This window comes from Varanus komodoensis, unplaced genomic scaffold (genome assembly GCF_004798865.1).
Source record: "Varanus komodoensis strain SLA01 unplaced genomic scaffold, ASM479886v1 scaffold6_1, whole genome shotgun sequence".
Classification (NCBI taxonomy): domain Eukaryota; kingdom Metazoa; phylum Chordata; class Lepidosauria; order Squamata; family Varanidae; genus Varanus; species Varanus komodoensis.
In genome coordinates, this window is record NW_025336345.1 from 5,273,954 (window position 1) to 5,301,669 (window position 27,716).

Below are 27,716 nucleotides of genomic sequence, written 5' to 3' on the forward strand. Positions count from 1 at the left end.
TACAGACAAGAGTTGGCTTTATTCATGGACTCTGGGGCAGCTGTGTCACTGGCAGCTGTCCCAGGATTGCACACACAGCGACAGTGGGAGGTATATATCCATGCCACAGTCACAACACAGAGCGCCAGGGACAGGAAAGGGAGGATACTCCTTTTGTTTGGGATACACTGATACAGCTTCTGCACTGTCAAAATCAGGGAGTCTCTGTTACAAGATCAGAGGGGTCAGGAAAGGGAGAGGTCACAAAGGCGTAAACAATCCATTCAGAGATATAAAAAAAAGTTCCACCAATGGTAATGGAGTTGGCGTGATTCACGTGCAAGCAAATGTACAGCAGGCCTAGTGCAGGGTCCCAGCCGAGGTGGTGGAAAGCGCTGCTTAAAAACGGAGAAGGTACAACATGCTTCTTACAAACACAGGGAAGCCTAGCCTTACTGCGCTGGGAGGGAGACAGGGCAGTAAGACTGGGCTCATAAATGCACGCACATACACAAACCCCTGCGGTCAGGGTTTGTCTTCAGAATTCTTTGTTTCTCTTAACGCTAAAGACCACGATACATAAAACACAGATCCTGATGAGGTCCCTTGGAGCAGAACTGAAGGAAGAACTCATGACAAATGGGGTATGGGAAGTCCTCTCCACTGCCATCTGCATCACGGCCTTCCTTTGGAGAGCTGGATAAGAAGTGGGAAGGGGAGGGTCATTATTGTTATTGTGCTGCTGGTGGAAGTGTAGGAACAAGGATGGCCATTATGCTTCCGGCTCATATTCCTGATATTCCTCCTGAAAAGAAAGAGACTTTTATGAGATTAAAGAACTGTATGGGGCAAGACAATCCAGCACTGGAGTTGAACAATGGCCAGGTGGAGGACATATGGACAAACTTATCTGAGACAGAGCTCCTGAATGCATTCTATTGTCTTTACTATCCACTCTTTCCTGTTTTTCTTAATCAACCACCACACTTGAAAGTTCTCTCACAATTGGGTACTTGCAAGCTCCCACATTTGACCTTATCTTTAGGCTGTTCAGTATATATCCTAGCAAAGAGTAGCCCAACTTCTGGGGATGCAGCCACTCTGCTCTCCTGTGTGAACATACTGAGAGCTTCCTTATTCCTAAATTCCACAGTAAGGCCTCTCAGTATATATCTTCCCTGTGTCCTGACCTGAATCTTGTCTAAGAATGTAGGAAACAGATCTGTACTCAGGCCATTGGTCCATCCCCCTCAGTACTGTCTACAGTGATAGATGAAGGCTTTCTGGGGTTTCAGGAAGGAATCTTTCCCAACCTCAGCTACCGAGAGATGTGAGGGATTTAATCTGGGATCTCATGCATGCAGAACACCTGTCCACCACTTAAAATCTGGCTCTTCCCCATCTACTGTTTGCAAATGCTCTCCTAATACATGCCACACATGCCCTGGATCAGCAGTTGATGGGACGTGTGATTCTTTTCCTCAGGGGAACTGATGAAGGGTTAATGTACTTTTATTTCCTGGTATTCCCCAACCCCCATTTCCTCTTCAGATTGTTCTAACAACTCCACTCACCTGTGGTGGCTCTTCATAGTTCTCACCCTCAGGTTCCAACAGTGGCTCTATCAGTGGCTCCTCCACAGCTTCCTGACCAACTTCCTCAGGCTGTCCAAGACAGAAATAGAGATTGCTCATTGCTGACAGCACCATTCCGACACATCCCTCTGAAAGCACCCCCACAGCCATAACCAGCTATCCTTGGGCGCTGCAGGAATCTATAAAACTTGTGGAAGGTGGGTATATTATACATCCCTTACCAAGTCCTATTTTGGAATATATTTAACAACAAAAGGAGCAGGTCATTGATAGCACTGAGCACCAAGCAACAGAGGAATGGGTGGGGTGAGAGGATGATGTACCATCAGTTATACTAGAGGGCCACTAAGTGAAGGAGAGCCAGGGCTCCACTGCTGTCCTGAAAGGCAGTGATATGCAGTTATGCAGCCACCGTCTTTTGCCTCAGGGCAGGCAAGTGGCCAAGTACTAGGAAGAGGACAGGAGTTGGTCCTTGCTAATAGCTACCCTATAGCTTTACTGACATTTAGGTTGAATCTGCCACCTCCTCCTTTTATCATACTTGAACTATCATCTGGCAACTGGTGTTGATAATTCCCAAGAGTAATCCAACATTCTTCCTCTTCCTGTACAAGGATTCAGTTTGGCAACCTGCACGGGCCCACTGAGGCTTCTGTTTCTCCCAGACTCCTGTGGCCTATAAAAACCTGTTACATACTTTTGCATAGTTGGAGGGAGACAAGCAGGCAAACTCCCAGGCAGGTTTAGGCCCCAGTATGCCTTTTTCTGCCATACGTTTGCTGGGGCTTTGCTGGAATGTCTCAGCAAAAGGACCAGCCTCATTCGTGAAGGGCTGGGCAAGCTACTTTTAAAGACCAACCAGGGGAATTGCCTCTGACAGAAAATGCTATGCTAAAGTAGGCCCCATTCCTTAGAGCAGTCTTGGGGATAAGATCTGTTTGAGTCACTATTTTTCTGTATTTCAGATTTGTTTTTCTACTCTAGTTACAGAACAAAGTAATCACCTAGAAAAGGAGCCCTCAGGTTTAAAAAAGCCTTTATGGATGCTAAAAAAACCTTGCAGCTGGACCCAAGGAGCTGTCTGTCAAGAGGGAGGCCCCTCCTTCATGAGGGAATTAGGGAAGGGAGTGGGAAGACAAGCCTCACTAACAGTTAGGATTTGTCAGCTAGAGATAGGGGCTTAGCCTGAGAGAAGGAAGGTGGTTGGTGTTGCGGGGCGGGGGCTGATCGAAGCCTGCTTGTATTATACATTTCCAACTGTGGCATCCTTTAAATACCCTAGGATTCACATAAGTGAAGCTAGGGATTATAGTGTGTTTCCTTATTTCTCTTGAGTATGAAGTTTGATCTCTTGATCCTTGCTTTCCCTCTTGTAAACCCTGCTTTTCTGCTTATGAATAAAAAAGCACCATTTTAAATATTCAGTGACTCCTGTGCTGTGATCCTACAGATTCTTTCCTCACAGACCTCCCCTATGATGCCTTGCTCTCAGCCCTGCCTACTGTGTCTGCATTTGTAAAGCTCACAGCCATGGGAATATGACAGATGGAGTGGTGGTAGTGCCTCTACTGAAGCAAAGCCTGGATATACATGGTTCATAATAGTGGAGAGTCTCCTAAGTGCTAGAGGGGTGGCGTAAACCTTAGTTGTAAGCCCTGATCTCAAGTGCAGCTTTTGGGGGATGGGTGGGGGGCTGATCTGTCTGTTGGTTGGATTACACATGTTTTGATTTCTCAGGAAGGTCTTACATACTCCACTGTTTTATTTCCCTGTTTCCAGTTCCATTGCAAATGTTCCCTGAGCCTGTGGCTAGTGGATCTAGAACTCTTGGCTTCTTTGCCACTGAAGGCACCAAGGAGATGGGACTCCTCCTCAGCTTGCAGAAGGGAAACTTATGATTGGCACACAGCCTCCACTCCCCTTCCCATCCCAGAACAGAAGCTTCCAAAGGCAGGAGAGAAGTGAGATGGTACTGCAGAGAACCCTTCCCCCATGCTGAGTAGAACAGAGCGCCTGCTCCTGCCCGGCTGCGCTGGCCTCGTTTTGTCTTCAGCTGTTGCTATTTTAAGCTAAGCTGGAAGCAAACGGCTCGGTGGCAGCTTGGCTGCAAGATTCAAGAGCCCTTCCTCAGATCGACCAGCCCTGCAGCTGCCAGACCAATTCCATGCATGCTGCCTGCCCACTCGCCCACCCACCCAACTGTGCAAAACACATTCACTGACAAACGTGCATGTAGGCATGCTTCTGAGCACACGCCAGCAGCAATGTACACATGCTTCCCCCGCCACCTCTACGATGAAGCACATGAAGACACACTCCTCATGTCTGAAGCCAGCATAAACGAATGCCAAGACTGGCTGGTTGGCCACTGGGTGAAAAGGATGCTGGACTAGATGGACCTTTGGTCTGAGGGCTCTTACATTCTTAAAGACACTTTTTGAATGTGCATAATCGTTACTGGCCTGGAGCTGTGCACCCACATGGCAAATGGAAATCACACGTTGCTGTGAGTCACATGGCATACACATGTTCATGCATGAATGCCTGTTCTTGGGCACAGACATGCCTGTTCCTGCCCATGCTGTGCTCTTAATTTGACAGATGTCAGAGTGACTGGAAACATGGCATGCTCATGTCCCTGTCACTTCCTGCTCTTTTCTCCTTCATTGGGCACCCTGATGCACTTGTACTCTGCCACAAGCAGGCAGGGTACACCTGCCCCCAGTACTGCGGCCAAGATTCGGTTCTGCGTGATGAATCTAGGCCAGTAGGATCTTCACCCATCCCAGATCCCACTTGTTCTCATTTCTTAGCAGAACCTGAGGATAGCTGCCCTTCCTTTTGTTTCAAGATTTCTGTTACCAGAGGTTACAGTCCATTTCTTAAGAGCTCTTGGGGTCCCCTGAAGAGTGTGAGTTGCTTACCTTCAGGTCAGTGGGAAATTCTTCTTTCTTGACCAGGCCTGTAGCAGCTGCGATATTGCCAGCCCCAGAAAAGACAGCACCACCCAGTTGGGATGCCTGTTCCTTTGTCTTTTCAGCAACTATGAATGCCAGAAGAAGGAAACCAACAGTATATGAAGCCATTCAGTTAGCTCTTTATACTGGCTTAACACTATGTGGCCTTACTCTTGAGGAGTAAAGGGTCTGGAAGGCTGCAGCGACTAGTGGCTATTGTAGCGGGAAGACTGATCAGATAAGCTTCTTCTGCTATTTACCTTTGTATTTCATGCAGTCACCCTTTCCTGGGGCTTCACTCTCCATCTAGTCACCATGCATTTAGGAAAACCAATTCCTTTCCTCACCCTGATATTTTGCTAGCTCAATTGCACCAAACTTTTCAGGTTCTTATGGCTGCCTCCCAAAAGCTGGGGCTGCATCTTAGCCAATCCCTTCAGCTGACTCTGCAGATGCAGGAGAAGCAGCTGGAAGGCTTTGTCCTGGGTGCAGTTATATAAGAGGTTTTAGTGACATCACTGTCCTACTAACCTGTGATCTCTTTAGCCACCTACTCACTGATCAGACAAAGCCAGCCCACGGGGAGAGGAATGCAACCAAAAGCCAGTACCTGAGGCCACACCTTGCACAACGCCTTCCCGAGTTCTGCTTCCTAAAGGGAAAGAGAGGATGAAGGATTTTAAAAGCCAGATATGTGCCGTTTTGGACCCAGGGGGAGGGGCATGCAAGACAGCAGACAACGCCAAGAATCAATTCAGCTAATACCCCTCAATCCCAGTCCATTTCTCCCTGTCCCCTTAGGCAAAGACACCTCTTGGAGAAGATGATTTTCTTACACACTAAAAATTACATGAGGTTTGGTACATATTCATGCCGCTCGGTTTTCATTCATCCTGTTCATTCTGGTCAATTCTACTCAAATTACCTTCTCAAGAAATGTGGGAGGAGATTCAAGACACGTGCCCTCAGGATGTGAACACCATGAAGGAGGCAAGGGCTGGAGACTGGGGCACTCCAGGTCATGTGACTCTGTCTGGGGAACACCTAAGAAAATGGGCCCTTGTGTGTTTCCAATGACAAATGGGTCCCACTCCCTGACAAGGATGCTTTGCAGGACTTTATTGACAGAATTTCTTACATGTTTAGATACCCTGTTGTTTTCTTCTGTGGTACAGCTTGCAGCTGGGAGTGCTGTTTCAAGCACCTCCCCAGCTAGATGAGATTGAACTGGCTTCCTCTGGGAATGATGGGGAAGTGTGGATTGCCATGAGGGCCATTTGAAGTGAGAGCTGTTCCTGTGATACAGAAACTGCCATTAAATGCAGCCATCATACCACGGAGCCACAAAACCACCAAGAAAAGGCAAGGATGTCTGCAGTAAGAACTAAAGAGTCAGGTGCTCAAAAGCAAAGGAAGGTAGGGCTCCTGTAAGTTTAAAAGATGAGGCAGGGAACCATGGTATTAGCAACACGTCTCTCAAGGGGACAAAATACTCACCTACTGAAAATTCTCTTAAAAGCAGAGGAGCTCCATCCTCCTTGGCTTTTGGCCAATCTGAAGTGTGAACATGCATCTCTTGAAGTAGGACTCCTGGCAGCCAGACCCCTATATCTTATGCCAGTTCCACCAGCTTCTGTTTCCTACTGCAGACTAGGTAAACTGAACTATGAGCATGTTCAGCTCCCTGATCAAATAATCCATGAACTGTAAGGAGTCCTGTAAAGCCCAGGACTCAGAACCAGAGGTGTAAAATGCCTGGAATGGGGGGGGGGGATTTTTTTTGGTGGGAGGTTGAAAAAAAACCCAGAAATCTGGAAGGTATTAAAAAGGATGTGATGCTTTCTTCTGTACTTTTTACAAATATCACTTTGTTACTTTGGGAACAGCTGCCTCCAGATCATTTTGCCAGCAGAAGAACACTGTTTGCGGAAGGGCTCTTTTGGTGTCCACTCCTCTGCATTGCAGTCCCATGCACCCTCCGAATGTGTTTTGGAGGTTTGGAAGACCCACTGGCAGCTGGTCAGTCCGAGGACACAGAAGTCCTGTTATACAGGACATTTCCTTCCACTGGCAGAAACTTGGATTTGCTGGTAAAATCCTAATTAAAATTGAAAGCATTTTAAAATGAACTCAGTAAATTTGTTAAAATTTTCTCAATAAACAATGCTTAGCTATTTAATATACCAAGCCTGATAATGCTATGAGCAAACCAAGTTAAACATAATACATTTTCTTATATCTGATGAGAGGGAATGCAACAGATAGTCCCTGAAGCATTGCAGTCATCTTAGAAGTCAGAAGAAACAGGAAGACCAGGAGACAGAGGAAAGATGTTGTGAAGCTTCTTGTCCTGCTTGCGAAGAACTGCCTGGGGTGGAGTTTAGGGAAATCTGGTCTGAAGGAAAAACTGTTGAGAGCTCACTTAGCTGAGGAAGAGTCTCTTGTCTATTAAGACTATGAAAACTTATTTAAGAAACTTTAAACAATAAAACGGTGCTTTATTCCCTTTGGTAAATAAACCTCTTAACAAGCATCTTGAAAATCCTGCAGTCTGTAGTCATATTCAGGGATGGGGGAGTGGGGATAGGATAACTCATATTCCCAGTTATGAAGTCAGAAACAGCCCTGAACTCAGAGCTAGGAATTCACACTCCAATCCCCCTCCCTTGGTTGCATAGCCAGAAGCATGGCTTCTAGATTGAGAGAGATGATATTGCCACTCTGTGCAACTCTGGTGCACCCGCAACTGGAGTATGGTGTTCATTTCTGGGCTCCACATTACGGAAAGGATATAGCCAGGTTGGAATTGGTGCAGCGTAGGGCCACAAGGATGGTGGCCGGATTGCAGGGAAAGCCATATGAAGTGAAATTGAGGGAACGGTGTATTTTCAGCCTGGAGAAGAGGAGACTCTGAGGGGATCTGTTGGCAACATAGAATATGTGAGCAGGTGTCACACACAGGTGGGTAGAGACCTGTTCTCCACTGTAAAGGAAGGCAGGACGCTCCAATGGAGCCAAGCTCAAGAAACCAAGGTTCAATTTGGATGCCAGGAAGTACTTCCTGAGAGGATCCCGAGGGTACGGAATGGGCTTCCACAGGAGGTGGTTGAAGCCCCATCAGTGAGGGTGTTCAAGGATAGGCTGGACATGGACATAGTAGGCATGTCATGAGCAGAGCTGGCTGGAGCTGGGGGTCAGACTAGATGGCCCGGAAGACCCCTTCTGACTCACTGTTTCTATGTTTCCTACCACCTTGCAAAGAAAGAACTGCACTGGCTGCCTCTCCAAGGCTGAGGAATTAAATTTGGAGCACAGGTTTATAGGGGATATTACAGGTGGTAGGAGAAGATTGGCACTGCTGGGATACAAAGTAACTGCACAATGCCCCAGCATCCTTCCCCCATCCCACCCACCTCCACTGAAGCAGCTCAGCCTGACAACCAAAATGCCTGTCTTGCTCAAATGCTGAGCAGGAGGAGCAGGGAGGTAGGAATTGCTCCACTGCTCTGCCCTGGATGCTCACAAGCATCTGAGCTTTGGGCTAACATGTGTCAAGAGAGCAGTCAACAGGACTTTTGCCCTTAATTGTTCATCCTGAAAGGTGGTTTCCAATGGCAGTGTCAATAGGAGCCAGACTACTGAGGGGTTTTTGTTTTTTGTTTTTGATACAGGGAATTCATTTTGGTGGCAGTGGATATGCATTTTAAAGTGGAGGTAGCATTCCCTAACAATGAGTTCAAATTGGGGCATGTATTGAAAACTGGCTGTGAGTGCCAAAGAAAGACATGTAAGTGGGATCATTCACACACTGTTCCATCCTTTGTGGGGGCAGTGACATGATAACCCGAAGTGTTTCTCTCACTTAATTTTTAAAACTACATTTGCTGACTGCTACAGCATCAAACAGAACAGGCCCCACAACACGGGACTCTCTAGAGAAGAACCTTAATGATCAAGAACACATGTTTTCTTCATATGCTACAATAGGGTATCTCTAGTCACATATTGGGAAACTGAGTAGGATTGAGCCTTCCTAAATCCCTATCAATACAAGATACATTGGAACAATGATTTTAATAAGGGCTGGTAGGGGAAAAAATGTCAGAAATTTTACAGGAAAGATTCAGAACCCATTTTTCCTTCACGGCTTCAAAACTGCAAGTAATGTTGCATTTCCAGTCTTCATTTTCCTTTTACGTACCATTTAGAAACCATTTGGGGGCAGTAAAGACCGGATAGCAATATAGAATGTTTTGTCTTAAATACCTTACTCCCCATCCCTAAAGAAAGTATTTCATCATCCAATGTTCCATGTTTCATAAGAAAACAAGCAAAGGCACATGGGAAAAATGAGGGGGGGGTCAAATATTATTTACTGGCCACATTTACAATGTAGGAGTATATGCCCTTATTTTCCAGGCAAAAAACCTTTGTAAAGCATACAAACATAACAGCTCTGCTGGATCAGACCAGCGATCCATTTACCCCAGGATTCTCTTCATGCAGTGGCCCAAGTCTGCTACCCACAGAATACACAGGATATGAGCACAACTTTTCCCCAGCAACTGGTGTACACAAGCATATTGCCTCTAAGACCAGAGGTAGTCCATAGCCATAAAGACTAATAGCCATGGATAGACTTTTCCTCCATGAATCTGCCCAATCCCCATTCAAAGCTGTTTCAACTGGTGGCCACCATTTGTGCGGCAGTGAATTCCATAATTTAACTATATGCTGTATAAAGAATTACTTCCTTTTATCTATCATGCAGCTTAGGATACACTTACAAATAATGTAAATGCAACCGAACTTTGCCCTTGCACCTGACTTTGCCCCCACTGGTGCTTGTTTGTTGTTGGAACTCAAGCCCTGCCTCTTCTGGGCTCCCCACCTGTTTCTGGAGCGCTTGGATGGGAGAGCCCACTCGCCGAGTGCCAGAACCAGCAGAAATGGGGCCAAGCCATACTGAGGGCCCACAGCCACTCTAATTATTCCATGTCAACACAGGAGAAAGATTAACAGCACAGCCAGGAATAGAAGGCACAAAGAGGAAGTGTTCGACATTGAAACTGAAATGTTGGTAAGATACATTCCGTATACAACTGTCAGTATTCTTTTTGGTATGGCAAGCATCTCTCTGACTGCTACAGTTTAGGCTTAGGGGTGCCAGAGGTTGCCTGCATTATATAACCTCCAACTGTGTGTGTGAGTTCACAAGGGATCACATGCTCCTACTTTCATGCCGCAGACAAGCATATGAAGAAACCGGCTATGCTAGAACTTTTCCCCTCAAGCATGGAAAAACGTTCTGTCATCAGCCTTTTGAAGTGGTACAGTCCAGAGCAGGCACAAGGGACATGTCTGCTCAGAAGCAATCCCCAGAGGATTGAATGAGACTTCTACTCAGTGTGTACAGGTTTGCAGCCTTAGGTTCCCAGAGATGGAAGATTTGCATGTAGCTCTGCACCTTTTTCTAGTGTTTCATCGTTGCTAGTTGCTGTGGGCTTTTTGTATTCAAACTAAAATACACTCTTAATCCTATGAAATGGTTAATCTGTATTATGCAGATGAAGAAAGGAGGCTCATTGCATATCTGCATTACAAACTATGCCATTTTTATTCCAGTTTGATTTTCATGGTTTTCCCTGAAGGAACTTGGGAAGTGTAGTTTAATGGGCTGAGAATTCTTTGAAGAATGATTGGTCCCTCTCGGAGATCTATGGTTCCCTCCGAGTCAATGACAGTTAAGACTGCAATGCAGCTTTTTTCAACTTAGTGTCTTCCAGATGTTCTGGACTAAAACTCCCAGCATCCCTCCTGGCCATGCTGGCTTGGGCCAGCATGGGAGTTGAAGTCCAAAATATCAGGAGAGCACCAAGTTTGGGAATATAATGTATGACAGATCAAGAAGAGACTCAGTGCAATCGTATGCAAGTTTCTTTGGGTCTGGGAGAACTCAGTGGGGCTGCACTCAGTGGGGCTTACCTCTGAGTGTACATGAACAAGGGCTACAATCCAAGCTGCCAGTCTGAGTTTACTTACTTGGGAATAAACTCCACTGAATTAAGTGGGACTCATTTGAATAAATCCACAGGATTACAGTATAACTTGCTCAGACTCGTGCAGAGAATCCATGGCTTAGCATAGTCATGAAAACAGATCTTAGCAAAGTTTGTAAGCTGTTTGGAGCAGGAACTGTCTTGTGAGGATTTTCTTTTTCCTTTTTCAAGAGCTACACACCATAGGTCTTTCAGGCATTGCTGCTGTGCAAAGTACAGTGTAAACTGCAGAAAGTACGGCAAACCTGGGATGACACCAAAACATACCTGCTGGAAGCATCAGAACTAGGAAGGAGGGACAACACAGGGAAACTGACTGGAATCTGGCTTGGGTTCCACCTGTTCTTGGGCCACCTTCATTAAGACCCTGATGGAGATACATCAGAGCCTGCAATAACAACATCCTATAGCAACGGAATGACTTAGTGAGCAGCAGAGGAAAATGCTAGCCTAGGGCCCAACTACAGAATACATAAAAATGCAGGGGTGGGAGTGTGTGGCCCTCTGGAAATTATTGGAATGCAACTCGCACCACCTTCGCCCTCTTGGCTACGCTGGGAAGCACTGATGAGCACTGCAGTCAGTCCAGCAACATCCAGAGGGCCAGCTCTTCTCCACCTTCAATGCAAAGGCATGTGTTTAAATACAGCTGACAGCTTCTTGTAGGGAAAAGCAAAGTTGAGAGGGGGCAGCTTCCAGCAAAGTGGCAATGTGTAAAACCCTTCCTGTACCTGGGCTTTTCTGCTGCTAGTTTCCCCTCCCCACTCCTTCCCTTCCCAGTTTCCTGACAGGTTTTATACAACTTTATCAGTGGGCAGAAGTTTGTCCATGGCTTCTGTTGAATTAGGACCATTTTCCTTGTTTCTGGTGTAGCAGCTACTATTCTTGTCTGGGTTCACATAACACAACTACCCATCCTAGTTATTGTCTCCTTCCGTCCGTCTGTCCGTCCTTCCTTGTGTGGGGGATTGCAAACAATGGTCTATGTGGTAGAGTGCAAGATGCTACTAGTTTGTTAAGGGTTAAGCAGTTCTGGTCAGGAAGTACAACCAGAGTGGAATCCGATGCCCATCGGAGAGACATGAAGCATGGAAGAGTGGCCACCATTTTATTATGTCGGTCAGTTCACCTGACTGCTCTTCCTTGGGAAACTCAGAGCAGCTACAGGAGGCTTCAGGCACTGGCCAGAACTGCTGCTCTCTAACAGGCTAACAGCGTCATGCGCCCCAAGGCACAGAACATTGTTTGGGCCTCCTCAGTAAAGGAGAGAGGGAGGGAGGGAACATGAATAGGAGAGAGAGAGAGACAATAGTGGTAGCCACTGTGTAAGAGGTGGGAAATAAGGTTTCTAGTCCAACTGAAGTCAAGGACAAACTTCTATTAACCAATAAAATTCAGTCAGTCAGTCAGTCTGTCTGTCTCCCCCCTCCCTCACTCTCTCTCTCACACACACACACACACAGCCATATGAAAATGGTCAGTCATTCTGTATGACAACTCTGCCCAAGCTAATGTTCTCCAGATGAGCTGAACTATAACTCTCTAATCCAATGGCCATGCTAGCTGGGGATGATGTTCAACATGTCTGGAAAGCACAAGGTTGGAGAAGGCTGCTGGATTCCCTAGTGCCTGAACCGCCTGCTCATCACTTTGTATCTTTTACAATGTTTTAGGCCTAATGGAATGCAACCTCTGGACCTCTAGATGTTGGGGTGTAGCTCCCATCATCCTTCACAATGCACCATGTTGCCTAGGGCTGATGGGAATTGAATCCAACAACCTTTGGCGGGTCATAACTTCCCACTCCTGATTTATGGTTTGATACACCTTGAAATAGCCTTCCCTAATCCGTACTGGACTACAACTCCCATTATGCAAGGGTCTGCTGGCTGCAGCTGCAATTGGTGAGGCTGGGTTTTTATACATTAAAAACGTATCTGGAGGGCCCTGGGCTGGGGAAGGGAAGCCTGCAACAGCATTCCCGAATGCAGTGCAGCTGCAACTGCCGAGGCTGGGTTTTTATACATTGATGCCAAACGCCTGCCATCATACCTGACCCCAGGGAAGGTCAGAGATGCTGCTGCTGAATACAGATGAAGCCAGGCTGGGATCTCAGACAGCATCACTGGTGGCACCCCTGCCTGCTTGCCATGCAAGATGCCGGTAGTGCTCTAGGAAGACAGCTGCAGAGGCCTGCTCCTTCCGAGGAGAGCACATGCTGGGAGACTGAGCGGCTTACCAGTGGATGGCAAGACGCATGTGCCAACCTGAGTGGCCCTGCATTCGTCAGCTGTGGTGTAAGGGGCCCCCTAGTGGATCATCCATGCTAACTTTCATGCACACTGTGGCTGGAATCGGGGACTCCACAGATTTTTGGTGCTTGTCCATGTACAGGCAGTATTCATGTGGGCCGGGGGGCTGGATTCCTTTCTCCAAGGTGGTGCGTCTGTGGGAAGTACAGTGTATTGTTCTCACACAGACACTGCAGTGTTCTGTCACTGGCAGTGTGTGAGTCATGCGCACACAGCCCTTTACTGCAGACACTGCAACTGTGAGCAGTGTGGAAGACGGTTGTGTGCATTCTCACTGGCACCTCTTGAACAGGGCCTGCGACATCGCCAGCAATAAGAAAAGTGACCCCATCCACTCCTTTCTCCCTCCACCTTGTTTCCAAAGCCGAGGACATGGGCTGGACACAGGATCTGGCTGAAACTAAGCGTGTCCAAGTCTGGTTAGTGTTCGCACAGGGCTGGGATGTCACCTTGGAGTTCCATGCTGGAAGAAGAGTGGGTGGTAACTGTCCTAAATCAATAAATGTTTAACTTTGTTTGCTTTCTCAACAGCACCATGGAAGAATGAGTGCCCTCCTGCAGTCATGAACCAACAAAATGAGCAAACAAAGCCCATCAAGAAAATTCCCCTGCCTTTTCTAAAGGAAGCGTTGTTATTGGAAGACCGTGCATTTCCTCTCTCCAGTGCTGGCGTACACAAGTCCTCCCTTATTATTTTAACATGTTGAACAGGCATGCAGCTCTTCCGCCTTGAAACAACGTTTCTCTCATTTCCAGTCCACCAGCAAAGGATATTGAGCTACTGGCATGAGATCAATGCTAGCATTAAGCACAACACTGACAGAAGAAACAGATTCTGTAATTTTGCCGAGAAGCCTTCAGATGTAAACTGCACGTCGGTACAACTGGGGAGGAGGGAGGGAGCAACATCCTATTTAATGTTCACTTTATGTAATTGACACTCTTTTATGAGGTGTGAAGATCTTTCAGCAGGTTCTTATAAGGAATTCCAAAGGTTTTTTCCATGAAAACAACTAGAGCCAATGTTGTGACATGGTTAAGAGTCAGAGTTAGACCAGGGATGTGGGAGATCCGGCTTCTAGTCGCCACTCAGTCATGCAGCTCACTGGATGGCTTTGGGCTCGTCAGACTCTCAGACCAACATACCACAAAAGGTCGCTGCTGCAAAGATAAAGGGGAGAGGAAGCTGCTTTGTAAGCTGCCTTAGGTTCCTTGCAAGAGGAAGAAAGATGGCTATAAATGTGGTGGTGGTGGTGGTGATGGATAGATATAGGCTATATGAGTTCTCCTGTCTACTCTGCCAAGCGTGTACTCCAGGCCCTTAAAGAGCAATGGAATTAATGGGGAGTGGGAAATATGTCCTATTGAGATGTAAATTGAAAAATTCCAGGGCTCAATTAACACAAGGCTTAGCCTTGGTGTATGTGAAGCATTAATGAAGAGGAGTGCCGCCAACAGAGCAGTGCACATGCTGAAGTGCAGGTGCCTGTCAGGACCGTTCCCGTGGCCAGGCTGCCAAGGAGAGGCCAGAGATGCAGGCAGTGGTGCGGAATCCTGTCAACACACCACTTGGAGCAGTTCTCATCTTTACCAAGTACGGGACTTTTGTTGTATTATTTGATTTGGGTTGCTCATCCAATGCTAAGCCACCTCAGAATACCTTGCATTACCGCAGAGATAGCTTACAACTATTAATGGTTGCTGAGAAAAGTCCTTTTCAGCCCCAGCCACAGTGGGATCGGCAGCTAGCTTTAGAACATCTCAGGGGAGGGGTGAAGGGTAGGGTCAAATCACATGAGCATTCCTGCTGATCAAAAACGCCCAGCATTTCGACCCTGTGTGATCCAGCATCACTGCACCACTGAGTACCCCTGAACATAGGCAAAGCATTAGTTCATGACCGAGTAACAATAATGCATCTGGGTCTGTGCACAGAGTTTTCCAGGTGCAGCTCCAGCAAGGGTGCAGCCCTGCCCTTCTCCTACCCCTCTGAATTGCCACCTCATTCTCCTTGAGCACTTGGACAAGGACTGAAAGTCGCCATAAAAATGGCCTCTAGCATGAGTCCCTGTAGATGCAGGCAGATGTTGATTCATCAGCAGCGTCCTAAGAGTAACTTCCCTTTGAAAAGGTAGGACCCCAGACAGACTGTTGCTTCTTGAGTCAGGCAGCCCATCTGCACCGCTGCCACTGGCTCTCTCCCAAAGCAGTTAATGAAACTCACACTGGCCTAAGTGGAGGCGTGTTTGCAGAGGATCACCCCTGTATACACTGTGAAGTCTACTGCTCATCCATAGTAGACCCAGAAGGTGGCGGCGGCGGTGGCCACAACAGCACAGGAGGTAGCAATTTGGAAGGTGTGTTTTCTTTACAGGTAGAATCTGGGTGAATGGGGCAGGTTAAACATCAAATAATATAGCCAATATTTTCGTTCTGCATGTTGCATAACCCTCTTGTGGACAGTTCTCAGACAGCACCCTCTGCCATCAACTTGCCAGCGATTCAGCTCCACTCGCCTTTCAACCTTACCATGGGCCACGAGGAATGCTCAGACAAAGGCAGCAAGCCCCTGTGAACGGTGTAGTAAACCCTTTACAGCAGGAGCGGGGAAATCTGGAAACCCCCCTAGACATTGGCGAACTGCAACTCTCATCAGCTCCAGCCAGCGCAACCAGTGCTGAAGAATTATGAGAATTGTGATCCAACAACATCTGGAGGGATGCAGGTTTCCTCAGGCATTTTAACCTATCGGGCCTGATTGGTGGGCTGGGAGCATCTGGGCAAAATGTCCTAGGCTGGCACTGTGATGTTTTCTCTGTAACATTTTCCTTTGCCCAGCCGATGAGCCTTTCCAGCCACAAGGACCTGCTGCATCCACTTCTTCGCTCCATGTCCCCTATATCTCCCAGCAACATGGGCTAGCAAGATATGTGTGTTTGTCTCCCAGCACAGCCGCAGCATATAGAGCCACTGCATCTCCTTGCCAAGCTTTGCTGCTCCTTCCTGGGGGCCTTGTTTATCTGGGATGCGTCTCATGCGGTGTCAGCAGAGACAGCCTTGCAAGCCCTGGCAGGGAGCTAAGGCCAGGATCCCCAGCAGCGAATCCCATGATCAGCCATGGAAAGGGGTTCCCATCATCCGAGGGGGTGGCAAGGCAAGGGGTGCTGGCCGCTGCCTGAGCCACCACTGTTAAGCCATCTCTCAGGCAGAGCAATCTGCTATGTCTGACTTCTCTCAGCAGGTCCCACGGGGTCACGCCGGGGTAGGTGTGCGTAGCGCCTGAAGCACGGCCAACATGGAGAGGTGAGAAGGGAGGGCTCTAGCACACCGGAGGCTCTCTCCGCGACCGCCCGTGCTCCTTCGGACAATACAACTGGCACAAGTGCTGTCTGCTTCTCCTGGAAGCTTGCCAGCAGCTGCCCTAGAGAAGCGAAAATCCTTCCCTGGCAAAGAGTATTAGCGTGTTGCCTGCCCTAAGACCAGGAGACAGACATGGATTTCATACCCTCCCAGGATGCTGGACTGGTGTGACCCGAGAGTTTGTAAACAAGCGCCATTCTAAAAGGGGCACTTTGGAGACACCTGTCTCCTGGACCACATTCACTCTTTGGGGCTGGTATGTGTTTCTTCATGGCACCCCTGTTCAAAGGGAGACGCTTAACTCATCAGCAAAGGATCGGCCATCAAAACCAGCACAGGCTGCTTTTCCTTCTTGTGCCGCTCTCCTGGAAAGAGCAGTGCGGCTGAAATGCAGAGTGTCAAATCACACTTGATCTTAAATGCATCTTTGCCTTTAACACACAGGCTTTAAAAATGCACACTGGGGCCAGACTGCCCCTCAGGGCCCCCAGAGGAAATGTCAGCTTCAGAAGGCTTTTCCTAAAGACAATAACTAGGGCAGAAGGAGTTAAACCGCCCCCACCCAACGCCTGTTCTGATCCCATTTATTATCAACTCCCTCCCACCCCGTCCCCACCAGTCAAGCTGACACTTCTTGCATTATAGAAAAGCTCCTGCATGTTAGATGCAAATATGTGTTTAACATCAAGTATAGTCTGGACCTTAGACTGGTCAATAAAGATCCTGCAGGTCTTAGTTCCTGGACTAGCTACTGGACCAGATATATGTAGCAAGGGTTCAAATCCTATCAGTCACCCATTTATGGGGGAAGGGTCTAATTAAATTACTGGACTGAGAAATGAATTACTGGACTGAGTGATATCCCGTATTTTCGCTCTATAAGACGCACCTGACCATAAGACGCACCTAGTTTTTAGAGGAGGGATCCATGGAAAGCTTCCTGATAATCACAGGCACATTCCCCATCACTCCCCCATGGGCTTCATTAAAAGACGGGTTGCCGTTTGAAAACACACACCGACCTGTGATTAACAGCTCTCACCTGCAGTGGAGGAGGGGGGCAGAGCAGGGCGCGCCGAGCGCGTGCCGGCCAGGTGTGGTGCAGCCGGGCCGGCAGCGTGCTGGCGGCGGTCTTCCGGGCGGCGCGGCAGCAGGTCTTCCCAGGCAGTGGGGGTGAGCAGTCTGTCTCTCCGTGCGGCCGGCGGGTTAAAGCCCATGGCTCCTCCTCCTCTGCACCGCTCCCCCTGAGCGGCACAGCTCTCACCTGCACTGGGGGGGGCGCGGAGCAGCACGTGCTGAACGCATGCCAGCCAGGTGGTGCCACATGGTGCAGGCGGGCCGGCAGCGTCCCGGGCGTCGGGCACACACACATTTCCTCTATAAGATGCACAGACATTTCCCCTTACTTTTGAGAGGAGGAAAAGTGCGTCTTATAGAGCGAAAAATACGGTTATCAAACTGGAAAGAAACACCATGGCATGTTTGGGAACAAGTGAATGTGTTGGTTCCTGCTTCTTTGCTTCTGCTTTCCTAAACAACCCAAGAACACCCTGTTTCTGGTTTATTGTTACCTCCAAACCTGAAAAGTCTGGGTCTGGGAGTTAAGCAACCTAGAGTCATTGCTGGATTAACTCTGGGTTGTTTAACTATCATTTAACTTCACATCAGATCTTCCAGGTGTGGAGGTAAAAATAACAACCAAGGAATGTGTGCTCCCGAGTTGTTTAGGAAAACAGGAACAATGAGCATGTGGGGAACAGCGCTTGCTGCCACATGGCCACAAATAACAGTGGGATAAACAACCCATTCTTTGGTTCTTATGGTCAGTTCCAAACCAAGAAAGACAAACAACCCATAGCTGTTACGTGCAAATTTTCTCGCCCTTGTGCTTATGAAGGGAGGCTTCTAAAATGGATGGGCAATGTTAGCGAAATCTCAGAGGTCAATGGAGTTGCTATGTAAAATGTCCACAGATTAGGGAATGGGAATTCAGTGTCCTGAATAGTCCCTTGTTAGTCTGCAAGACTTTCAGAGTAGCAGAATACATAATATTCTATAAGTTTTAAAAGCACCTTGCTAATTTCAGTGATTGCATTAGAGCACAGCAATCTGCCTTCGAATGAGTCAGATCCTTGGTCCACATAGCCCAGTGCTATCAATGCTGACAGGCAGCCATGGCCTGCCAGGGTTTCAGGAAGGAGTGTTCCAGCGCTCTCTGGAATGCCAGTGATTAAGCCCAGGATGTTCTGCTTGCAAAGCAGAGTCACAGCCTTTTCCATGATTTGTGCATGGAAATCAAAAGGCAACTTTCAAAAACTGCCTTTTCTCATCACCAACTCTGGGCTACCTTGGTGCATGACTCTGATTCCTCCCACCTCCATCCCATCCCCAAAGCACACAGACTTGGGTAAGCATCGGCCTCTGCCTCAGCTCTCACTCCGTAAAATGAGACCCCCACCATGAGAATGAAGGGATAGGACAGACTCAAGAGCAGTGTGAACAACAGTGCAACCAGTGGCTGCTAAATCACCTTGAATAAGGATAGCCTGGGGGCCTAGGAACTTGTCAAGCTGCCAGAACTGACCCAGACTCTTGGAACTTCTGGCCCGGTACTGTTTTGACTAGCAACGGAGCTCTCCGGTTTCTGGCAAAGATTTCCTCAAGTTTTTGCTACCTGAGATACTTTAATTTGGGGGTGGTGGGCCTGTAGCCCTCCAGATCATTAGAGATGAGGAGAGTTGTAATCCAACAATATTTGGAGTTCTCCAGATGTTCCGCCCCATTGTTTTAAAGGAGGACTTGAACCCCATGCAAAGCAAGGCTACCTTCACGAGCTCCTTGACCTTTCTTGACTCCTGCAGCTGCTAGAGCAGAGATGCTTGAACTTCAGGCCTGTGCGCAGAATCTGGCCCACTTGGGTCCCAGCCTAGCCCTCCAGAATTGCCCAGAAGGTCCTGCCCCTTTCCCATGGCCCAACCCCTTTCCTGCAACTGCCAATCAATGGGTGCCTTCCTGGTTTTTGCATAATATTCTCCTCTTCTAAGGCCAGAATGCATCTTCTGCTACTGGCTCTAAGAACTTTCAACTAATATATGTTCAGAGCTGTGATATTTGGGGCACTGCTCATTCTGTCACCTCCTGTCACCTTCAGCCCCACCCATCACTGAAATGCATCCTCCAAGAACTTCTTCAGAATTGAATTTCGCCCTCAGGCTGAAAGGGACTGGGCATCCCTGCAGTGGAACATGGAGACAGGACCTCTAGGAGGAAATCCAGTGAGGCACATGCACAAGATCTAATGATGCAGCCTCCAACTCGGAATACGGTTTTCGAGTTTGGCTGAAAAAGAACTTTGCCAGTCATTTTTAGGCTGAATGCTGAAAGGCTGCATCGATTAAGATGATGAAGCATTTTGCAGAATGACCTATCAGAAATCCGTTCCTCTATGCTTAGATCTGGGACTGAGGCAAGGTCCTCCCTGCTATGCTTCCGCCACGTGCTCTGCAGTAGAGCAAGTTGCAGGTGGCAAAGATTTGTCAGCACAGAGATGGCCTCTGTCTCACTCTACTCCCCACTCTTGGTACGAATAGGGAAGCCAGGAGTCCTTCTGGCCCCTAAGCACTGCCCCCCTCCACTTCCCTGACCTTTTGCCCAGGAATCTTGCCCAGCATCTCCTGGGATCTCTCTTTTTATTATTTACCAGCACTGGCTCATAAGAGTAACCGAGCCTTTAAAAGAGATTGCTCTAAGGGGCATGGCTTGCTTCCTTGGGACTTTCCAATTAAGAAAGTAGCTTTATTATACGACATCGATAAAGTACACACTCCAGTTATTAAGCACACAGAAACCCGAAGTGCCTGTATTAAGGATTCCAGAGGGATCCATTGCAGGCCCAGCAGTCTTCAGTATTTCCTTTAATCAGCAATCTGGAGAAAGGTATTAACAGCCCTGCCAATAAAGCATGCCCAAGATACAAAATGGCTCAAGTGGTAATTAATGAGAAGGACAGGGCACTTCCAGCTATCTGGATGGCTCGCTTGGCTGGACCGGTTTCAAAAACATGTTGATGCAGCCAAATGCAAGGAAAGGAACAACGAAGAATGTAGGGCATACCTAAGGAGCAGAAGGCACTGTCCTGGAAAGCAGTCACTCTGGGGTCACACAGAAGCACACCGGCCCCGATTCCCTAGCAAATCTCCCACAAGGCATGGCATCTGCCTTGCATTTCATTCCAGCCTTGGTCTCACTGCATCTCCGCATCTCCACCCCATGCTCAAGAACACTCTGCAGGGTCAGCAAAATTAACAAGTCCCACAATGGTGTTTTCTCCCTCCACCGTTACACTGCTTGCATGCAGAAGTAATTACAGTAATTAACTGTCGGCTTGCAGGTGGAGCGGATTTTCTACTACAGACCAAGGCGAAACTCTCCTGACAACTGGAGGCCTGAAACAAGCCAGCGCCATTCAGGCATTCTGCCCCTACTACCTGCCTTTGTCACATTCTCACGCCTGGCTCTGCCGCCCACCGTGCCTTGGAGGGTGAAGGTCTGCAGTGGGGAGCCTGCTCTGTGCAGGTGGGCCCCCAGGGCCCGTGTCACAGGAGGGCCTGGCAGGACACCTTCCAAGGGCCCGCAGCCCAGCATCAGCTCGCTCGCAGGACCCCCCCAGGCTTGTTCCTCCTCTCCCCACTGCCGCCTGCTTGCTCCCCCACCTCTTGCTCTGGCGCAAGCAATGGTGGTGGCGAGAAGGAGGAGCAGGAGGTGCCCCTGCCCGCAAGCTCAAGCAAGCAAGCAAGCTGCACAAACAAGGATGATTCAGAGCCAGGCTCAGCTGGTGGAGAAGGTAGCTTCCCAGAGGAAAAGGCCCCGTGGAAGATTTCTTGCCCAAGGACTCTCAGGACCCTGGCCCTACCCCCGGACATGCCGCATGATGCAGAACCCGCCAGGATCAGGGTTCTAAGGCTCAAGAGGAGTGGGCTTCTCACTGCAGATATTCCCACTCCAGTGCCTGGAGGGCAGCACAGCTTTGTCTGACAATGCAGTGAAGGGGACGGGACCAGCTGGCAAGCACATCCCTGCCCACCCCTCATGCAGTTCTAGACAGCCGAGGGGGACACCTGCTTCAGTCCAAGTGCTTGTGAGACCCTGAGGACAGTCGCATGTGTGCATTCTCTGGCCCGAAGCCAGTGGACGGGCGGAGAAGTGCAGCATCCATACCTTCTGTGAGGCTCCTCCAGACTAAGGCTTGATCTGCACATGCAGCAGAATGGTCTGACTTCTATCAGGATGGATATGGAGGTGACTCATTTTTGTGGCCTGTCCCACGTAAAAGCTCCAGGCACATAGTAAGCTAACACATCCAAGAGGGAGTTATGCTAAAGCATTTTACCTGATGTGCTAATGTATATGTGCAGGAATGCCTTGGAGAAAAGCATTAAAAACATGACACTGCTCGTTCCCAGTCCCTCCTTCTACATCAGAGGTGGGCAACTCATGGACTTCTCTGCTTTGGTCTACAACTTCCATCATCCCTCATCAGTGCTGATGGCTGATGGAAGCCATCATCCACAAGTTGCCCAGTCCATGCTACAGAATGGGCAGAGTATCTTTACATCAGTCTTGCAAAGTTGCAAATTTAACACCCCCCACTCCTACTCTATTCCTTCCTGAACCCCCCACCCCCAATACCAGCCACCTTTTCCACAGCAAGACTACAGAGATCTTTGCAAGGAGCTCCTGCACTTCCCACTCTGCACCCCTGCAATCCTGTACCACATCTTGAAAATGTAGGCCCTACAGATTATTACAGCTGGCTACTGTGAGCCCAAGATAAAGAGGTTTATAGCAGAAGGCAGACTCTGCCAAGGTCAGCCTTCTGAATCCTGGAGCCTTCAAAATGTTTTTGGACTAAAACTCCCATCAGTCCTCATCAGTATTATAGGAACTGCAGCCCCCAACATCTGAAGAGCACCAGGTTATGGAAAGCTAGTTGAGGTACTCTCCCCTGTAGTAATTCCTTCTGCCTTAACTGCTAGTACCAACTCTGCTAGGGAAGGCTGGCATTTCTCAATTTGCCTATAGGAACAAGAATACATTCTGGAGCTCTAAGTATCTGAAAGACCACCAAATCAACTTGAGAACAGCCCTGGGGCTCTCAGTGTTCTTTTATATTTTTAAAAGGAGGAAGCTTCTAGCATTACATGGCTGCTGAGGCCAACCTGAGAATGTGGCAATAATCTGTGTGTGCGTGCTAGAAACAGACAAAAGGGAATCTGCGACCACTCCTGGATTCACCACTGTTGCTGGAGTCCCTCTAACCAGCTTTGCCTGCTTTGCCATCTATGGCCTCTCCTGGGCAGAGACAGCTTGGCCATAGTGGGACAGGCGCTAGCAGACCTCAAGAGTGGGTTGCTGCAACGCCATCCTGGTGGGGCTGCCCTTAAGGCTGCTCTGGAAACTGGAGCCAGTGCAGAACACAGCACTTCGGCCACTGCCGGGAGCTGCCCCTTTCCAGCAAGCAGGTCCCTTGCTGAGGGATCGGCACCAGCTGCTTAATTGCTACTGGGCCAGGTTTAAGGGTCCAGCACCAGGATACAAAGCCCTGAAGAACTTGGGACCTGGATGCTGGAGAGAGCGGCTCCCCCTTGCTAGGCTGCCTGCTCCCTGCAGGCACCAGGTGGCCTCCTCCTGGTGGTTCCTCATGGACCTGTGGAGGCCATCTGGAGAAGAGCCTTCGGCATAGCAACTCCCTTTCTCTGGATGTCCCTGCCTCTGGAGGTCGGGCAGCTCCAACACAGCCCTGTTTTCGCAGCCTCCAGAGAACACTAAAACCAGCCACTGCTTTATTGATCTTGTTTTTAACATCTTGTTTGATTCTTTTATCTGTTTAATCTTTTATGTTCACTCCTCTGACATCTAGTGGAAGATTACATGATATATAAGTGTTCTAAATAAATGAATCAGCGCAGCCTCAGGTGGACATCCAAGGTTCTGATGGCAGAACTTCCTGTTAGCATCACCATCAGCCATGCCCTCCAAGTTTCGATCAACACCTCCCTAACCTTTCAAGTCCTGTCCTCTTTCCCACATGGTCCATCTCCTGCTATAGCTCAATGGGAGACCCTAAACACTAAATAGCAATTTTGCAAAAAATACAATTCCCTAAACTGAAATTTAAAAATGGCACAACTATGTCAGCTGCATGCACATATTTTTAAACTGGTACAATGTATTCTAGTTGCAGGATCTCAACTTTTTTGTTGCAGATCTCAGACTTAGTCTTTTAAAAGCATGTGATTCCAGAGCCCCGATATCCCTTCCATAAAGGTATCAAAACAGAGACATTGCAGATAATTAGCCAGGAGTTTTCAGAAAGTCCAGGGAAATGCAAGCAGCAAAGCGTGGAATGGGGGAAAGTGGCAGCTGCTTGCAGTGCCAGCTTTCCAGGGAAGGGAGCAACATAAAGCATGGAGAACTAAGTGTGCACAGGAGCTTCTAAAAGGGGAAAGGACAGAACATATCGACTGGTAGAAACTTCCTTACTCCAGATATAGAGAGTGAGGTATCTTAACTTTGCTTCTTCCAGCAAGATATGCTGCTATATGCCAGGCTAGTAGCCCAACTCCCCTGGAGGGCACATGGATGGGGCAGGACAGTCTAAGTCTCTGGTGTCTGCATTGCAAGATGACCAAGGGAAGGTTGGATGCCTAAGCTGACTGCTGAGAAGACAAGCTCTTAAGAGAAGGTGTTTCACTGGCAGATGGTATACATTCCACAACATGCCTTGCTTTCCCACTGGAAAAACTTTGGAGCTCTTAATGGAAGAGTCTCACTGCCTTCTCACATCCTCATATTGCTCTGACCCCACTCAAGAATGTGGCCAGTAGTGAATTTGCCCTATTGTTATATTTTTTGTGAATTTTGTTCAGCTAATTTCACTGGAGAGCCAGTGTGGTGTAGGGGCTAAGAGCCTGGGACTGGGACTCAGACGATCTGGGTTCTAGTCCCCACTCAGCCATGGAGCCAACTGGGTGACTTTGGGCCAGTCACAGACTCTCAGCCCAACCTACCTCACAGGGTTGTTGCTGTAAGGATAAGATGGAGGAGGAGAATGATGTAAGCTGCCTTGAGCCCTTTGAGGAAAAAGGCAGGATACAAATTGAATAAATAAATAAATAAATAAATAATTTTAGCAGGAGCTGTGAAACCAGCCTTCCCCAACCTGCCCCTCTCCAGATGGACTGGACTGCAACTTCCATCATTCCCCATCAGCATGGCCAGTGACCATACTAAACATGAGCGCTCCCAGTCCATTCTTGCTGATTATGGCTACCTAGTGATATTATGGAGGATTCTTTTTGCAAATCAGATTTATTACAGTGTGCCCCTGCAAATGTATACACCCCGTGTTTATTTCCTCTTTGCTTTTGCTGAACCTGCAAAGTTGAGAAGGAAGTGTTTACATGTACAGGCAGATTGCAGGTATGAGTACTGGGACAGTGAGGGACGAAGTAGTATCCTGGTATGAAGACAGCAGATGAAGGCCTTGAGGGAGGAGCAACCTTGACATGTGTCTCATTCTTCTGACTAGAAGTGGTATGATTGGAGGAGGTTGGGCTAGTCCAAGTCAACTGGGTGGTTCTTCTTGCTGAATCTTAAAGAGCCAAGGCAGCTCCTGAATACAGAGCAGTCATGTGTGAATATTCATCTATTCGTCTCTTAGGCTGAACCAAGCACAAAACTCAACCACCGTCATGCCTTTTCCCTATTGCATTTCCCAAGGAACTGTAGCCCTTTTGTCCTATTCAGAGGACTGCCTGAAACACCAGATATGGACACTGGATCCAGGAACTGAACCAGTCAGACAAGGTGAAAGCTTCGATGAGTTCCACAAGGACTGGTTCCTTCCACATACACCCATTTTAATCAAATAATCATCCTTCCATAACCTTTTAAAGAAAAATACTCAAATCCATGTTTAGTTATTTTTTTGTATTAGGCCAACCAAAAGTTCATAAAAGATGTGCAGTTGTTCTAAAGATCATTAAACTAATATGGTTTTGGGAATGTTCCTTATGGACAATATGGCAACCTTTGCTTTTCTCAAAGGAGTAGCTAAGGGAGCTTGGCCCCTCTGCCTTCTTGTAATTTGAGCAGTGAAATGAACACTGACTGGTGAACCTATATCTGTAGACACCAACTTTGTGTTGAACAAATTGTTTAGGGTACATGGGAAGACACTGGGCTAATGGCTTGTCCTTTATTATGGTGTCCATAGGAGCAGGCAGAGATATAAATTAATGCTAATATCTTTTACTGCAACAATCCATCTTTTAAAGATGATAGGCAAGCCTTCATAGTTCACAGAAGTCTTTATCAGGCCAAATTATACTATTCATTTGAGAATATTTGTTTTGTGAGACCAAACCTTCTATAAAAGACCTGAGAGTTTGCATGCCACCTTTAAATGATGGCTTCATTCAATAAAAATATATCATCTGTCCTTTTTCACATGGGACCAGTAACATGAGAACCAATGAGAAGAAAGGAGGAAATATCCATGCAGAGTTGGGTTTCAGTTCGAGAGTTCAAGAATCCTAGAAGCATAACCCACTGTGTTTCGAAAAACATGCCATGCACTCTGTGCTCCTTGGTTAGAAGTTTACAGTTCTGGTCTACTTAGCCAATACTTAAGTGCAATAACCCCTGTGAAATTTGGGAGTGTGGGGGAGGAGGGCCAGCCAAGTATTGTAAAAGATAAAGCAGGGCCCCACAGGTAAGCCCCAGCAGGTGGAACATTTTGCATGTGGAGGGCAATCTGACATCAGGACAAAGCTTAGCCTCCAAAGCCCAGAGGGGAAGATGGGGGAGGAGAAGCCAGCAGAAACTGCTTTGCAGATATTGCTCTACAGCATCATCTTCTGCTTCCCTAGATCTGCTGTCACCACGGGAATTGTGCTGTTTCACTGTGCCTGAACAAGCCAAACAAGAAAACGAAAACCAATAAATTTGAACTGAGGAAAGGATGCCTAGCGAAGCCTTCCCAACCTTGTACCTTCCAGATGTGTTGGACTACAACTCCCAGAATCCACACCTACAGGGCATCAGATTGGGGAAGGCTGTTCTGGAAGGAGAGAAATGGAAGCTTCCCTCCTCCCCCCCCCTCCCCTCTCCTCTCCTCTCTTCCTTCTGCTTCACAGATTTGTTCTCCTGCAAGAGGGGGGACAGCCAGTGGGTCAACTCTGCAGCTGCGCCTGGAGCAGCCTTACCGACATAAAGTACGCCTTCCTTGGTCTTCTCTGCTGCCACCGCTACCCCTTCCTTGGTCTTCTCCGCTGCAGCAACAACCCCTTCCTTTGCCTTGGACAAGCCCTTCATAAGTGCATCCATCCCGGCACGGTGCTCTGTGCAGGGAGACAAGACACCATGCAAGATGGCTTCAGCAGAAGACTCGGACGCTGTTTCCATCCAGGCTATGGGGATTGCGGATTGACAGGGAGCACTGGGACTGCTTCTGGTGGCATTTCTCCAGGCCTAAAACCACCGTGGCTACCCTAATAACATGCTGTCCCCAGTGCATTCTCCCCAGGCAGTCTCTTATTGCAGCCACAGCTTCTCTCCTGCCAAAACTATGCCAGAAGAAGCAGGCAAGCAGTCCCCACGGAGGGAATCCACCAAAAGCAGAAAGTACAGGGACAGATGCCCCAGTCCGGCTAAGAAAGCCAACCTTCTGCCCCAAATTCAACAAGTCTGATGACAGCTGTTTCTGCTGCAAAGGATCTTCCCACTCCCCCCACCTCTCCATCCCTCCCAGCTGTCATCCTCATCATCACCAGGCCTACCTTAATGGCTGCAGCTACTACCTCCTGATTATTTTAATGCAGGGGTGGAAATCCTCCCCTTCAAGACCCCATTCCATAAAAGCATCCGCTCCCAGCATCTCTTTCTCTACAAAGGAGGCAGTGAGAGAGGACAGGCTGGGATTTAACCCAGATTAAAGCAGTCAGAACAGGGATGACTCTGTGTCCTTGAAACCCGAGAAGGGAAGGGAGGGGTGAGAAACAGAGAGCCAGTTCTGTAAGTTATACTGGATGGATGGGGAAGGGGATGTGAAATATCCGAGAAGACGCAACACCTCCTTTCCCCAACGGCAGATTGTTCCCCAGTGGCAGGGGAGGTAGGACCACGCTTGCTGGAGACGGGAGGAAGGAAAGAGACCCCCTCTCCTCGAAAGCGTCCAGCACACGGACGGAGGGATTCACCTTCAGGCCATTTTTATGCATCCTCCCCTTCACCGTCCCACCCACCCAGGCATCAATCATGACTCGTGTTCCCAGCCCCGGCGTGCGTGCAGGGAAGGACTCGCAACGAGGTGCTGCTCACCTGCGATCGGCAATAGCGCTGGACTGAGTGCGTCTCCGCCGGGGTGGGGGGTTCAGATCATACCGGGCCGGG

At 48.3% G+C, this 27,716-nt stretch overlaps 1 protein-coding gene across 1 annotated transcript; it reads right to left on the bottom strand.

The window, feature by feature from the left end:
• On the bottom strand, window positions 1-27,712 carry SNCB (synuclein beta). The gene is made up of 6 exons (XM_044450990.1): window positions 27,645-27,712; window positions 26,531-26,665; window positions 5,142-5,183; window positions 4,499-4,617; window positions 1,554-1,643; window positions 1-784 (listed from the first exon to the last, which is right to left on the bottom strand). Exons 2-6 carry the CDS (start codon window positions 26,649-26,651, stop codon window positions 752-754), a joined length of 405 nt encoding a protein of 134 aa, XP_044306925.1. The 5' UTR covers window positions 26,652-26,665; window positions 27,645-27,712; the 3' UTR covers window positions 1-751.
• Between the last annotated feature and the right edge of the window lie 4 nt (window positions 27,713-27,716).

Bases quoted from the DNA above. Each gene is read 5' to 3' on its own strand.
- SNCB (XM_044450990.1), bottom strand. From the start codon at position 26,651: ATGGATGCACTTATGAAGGGCTTGTCCAAGGCAAAGGAAGGGGTTGTT. The intron at 5,184-26,530 runs GTAAGGCTGCTC...CTTTCCCTTTAG, and splicing joins GGAAGGCGTACTTTATGTCG to GAAGCAGAACTCGGGAAGGC. The intron at 785-1,553 runs GTGAGTGGAGTT...CTTTCTTTTCAG, and splicing joins ACTATGAAGAGCCACCACAG to GAGGAATATCAGGAATATGA.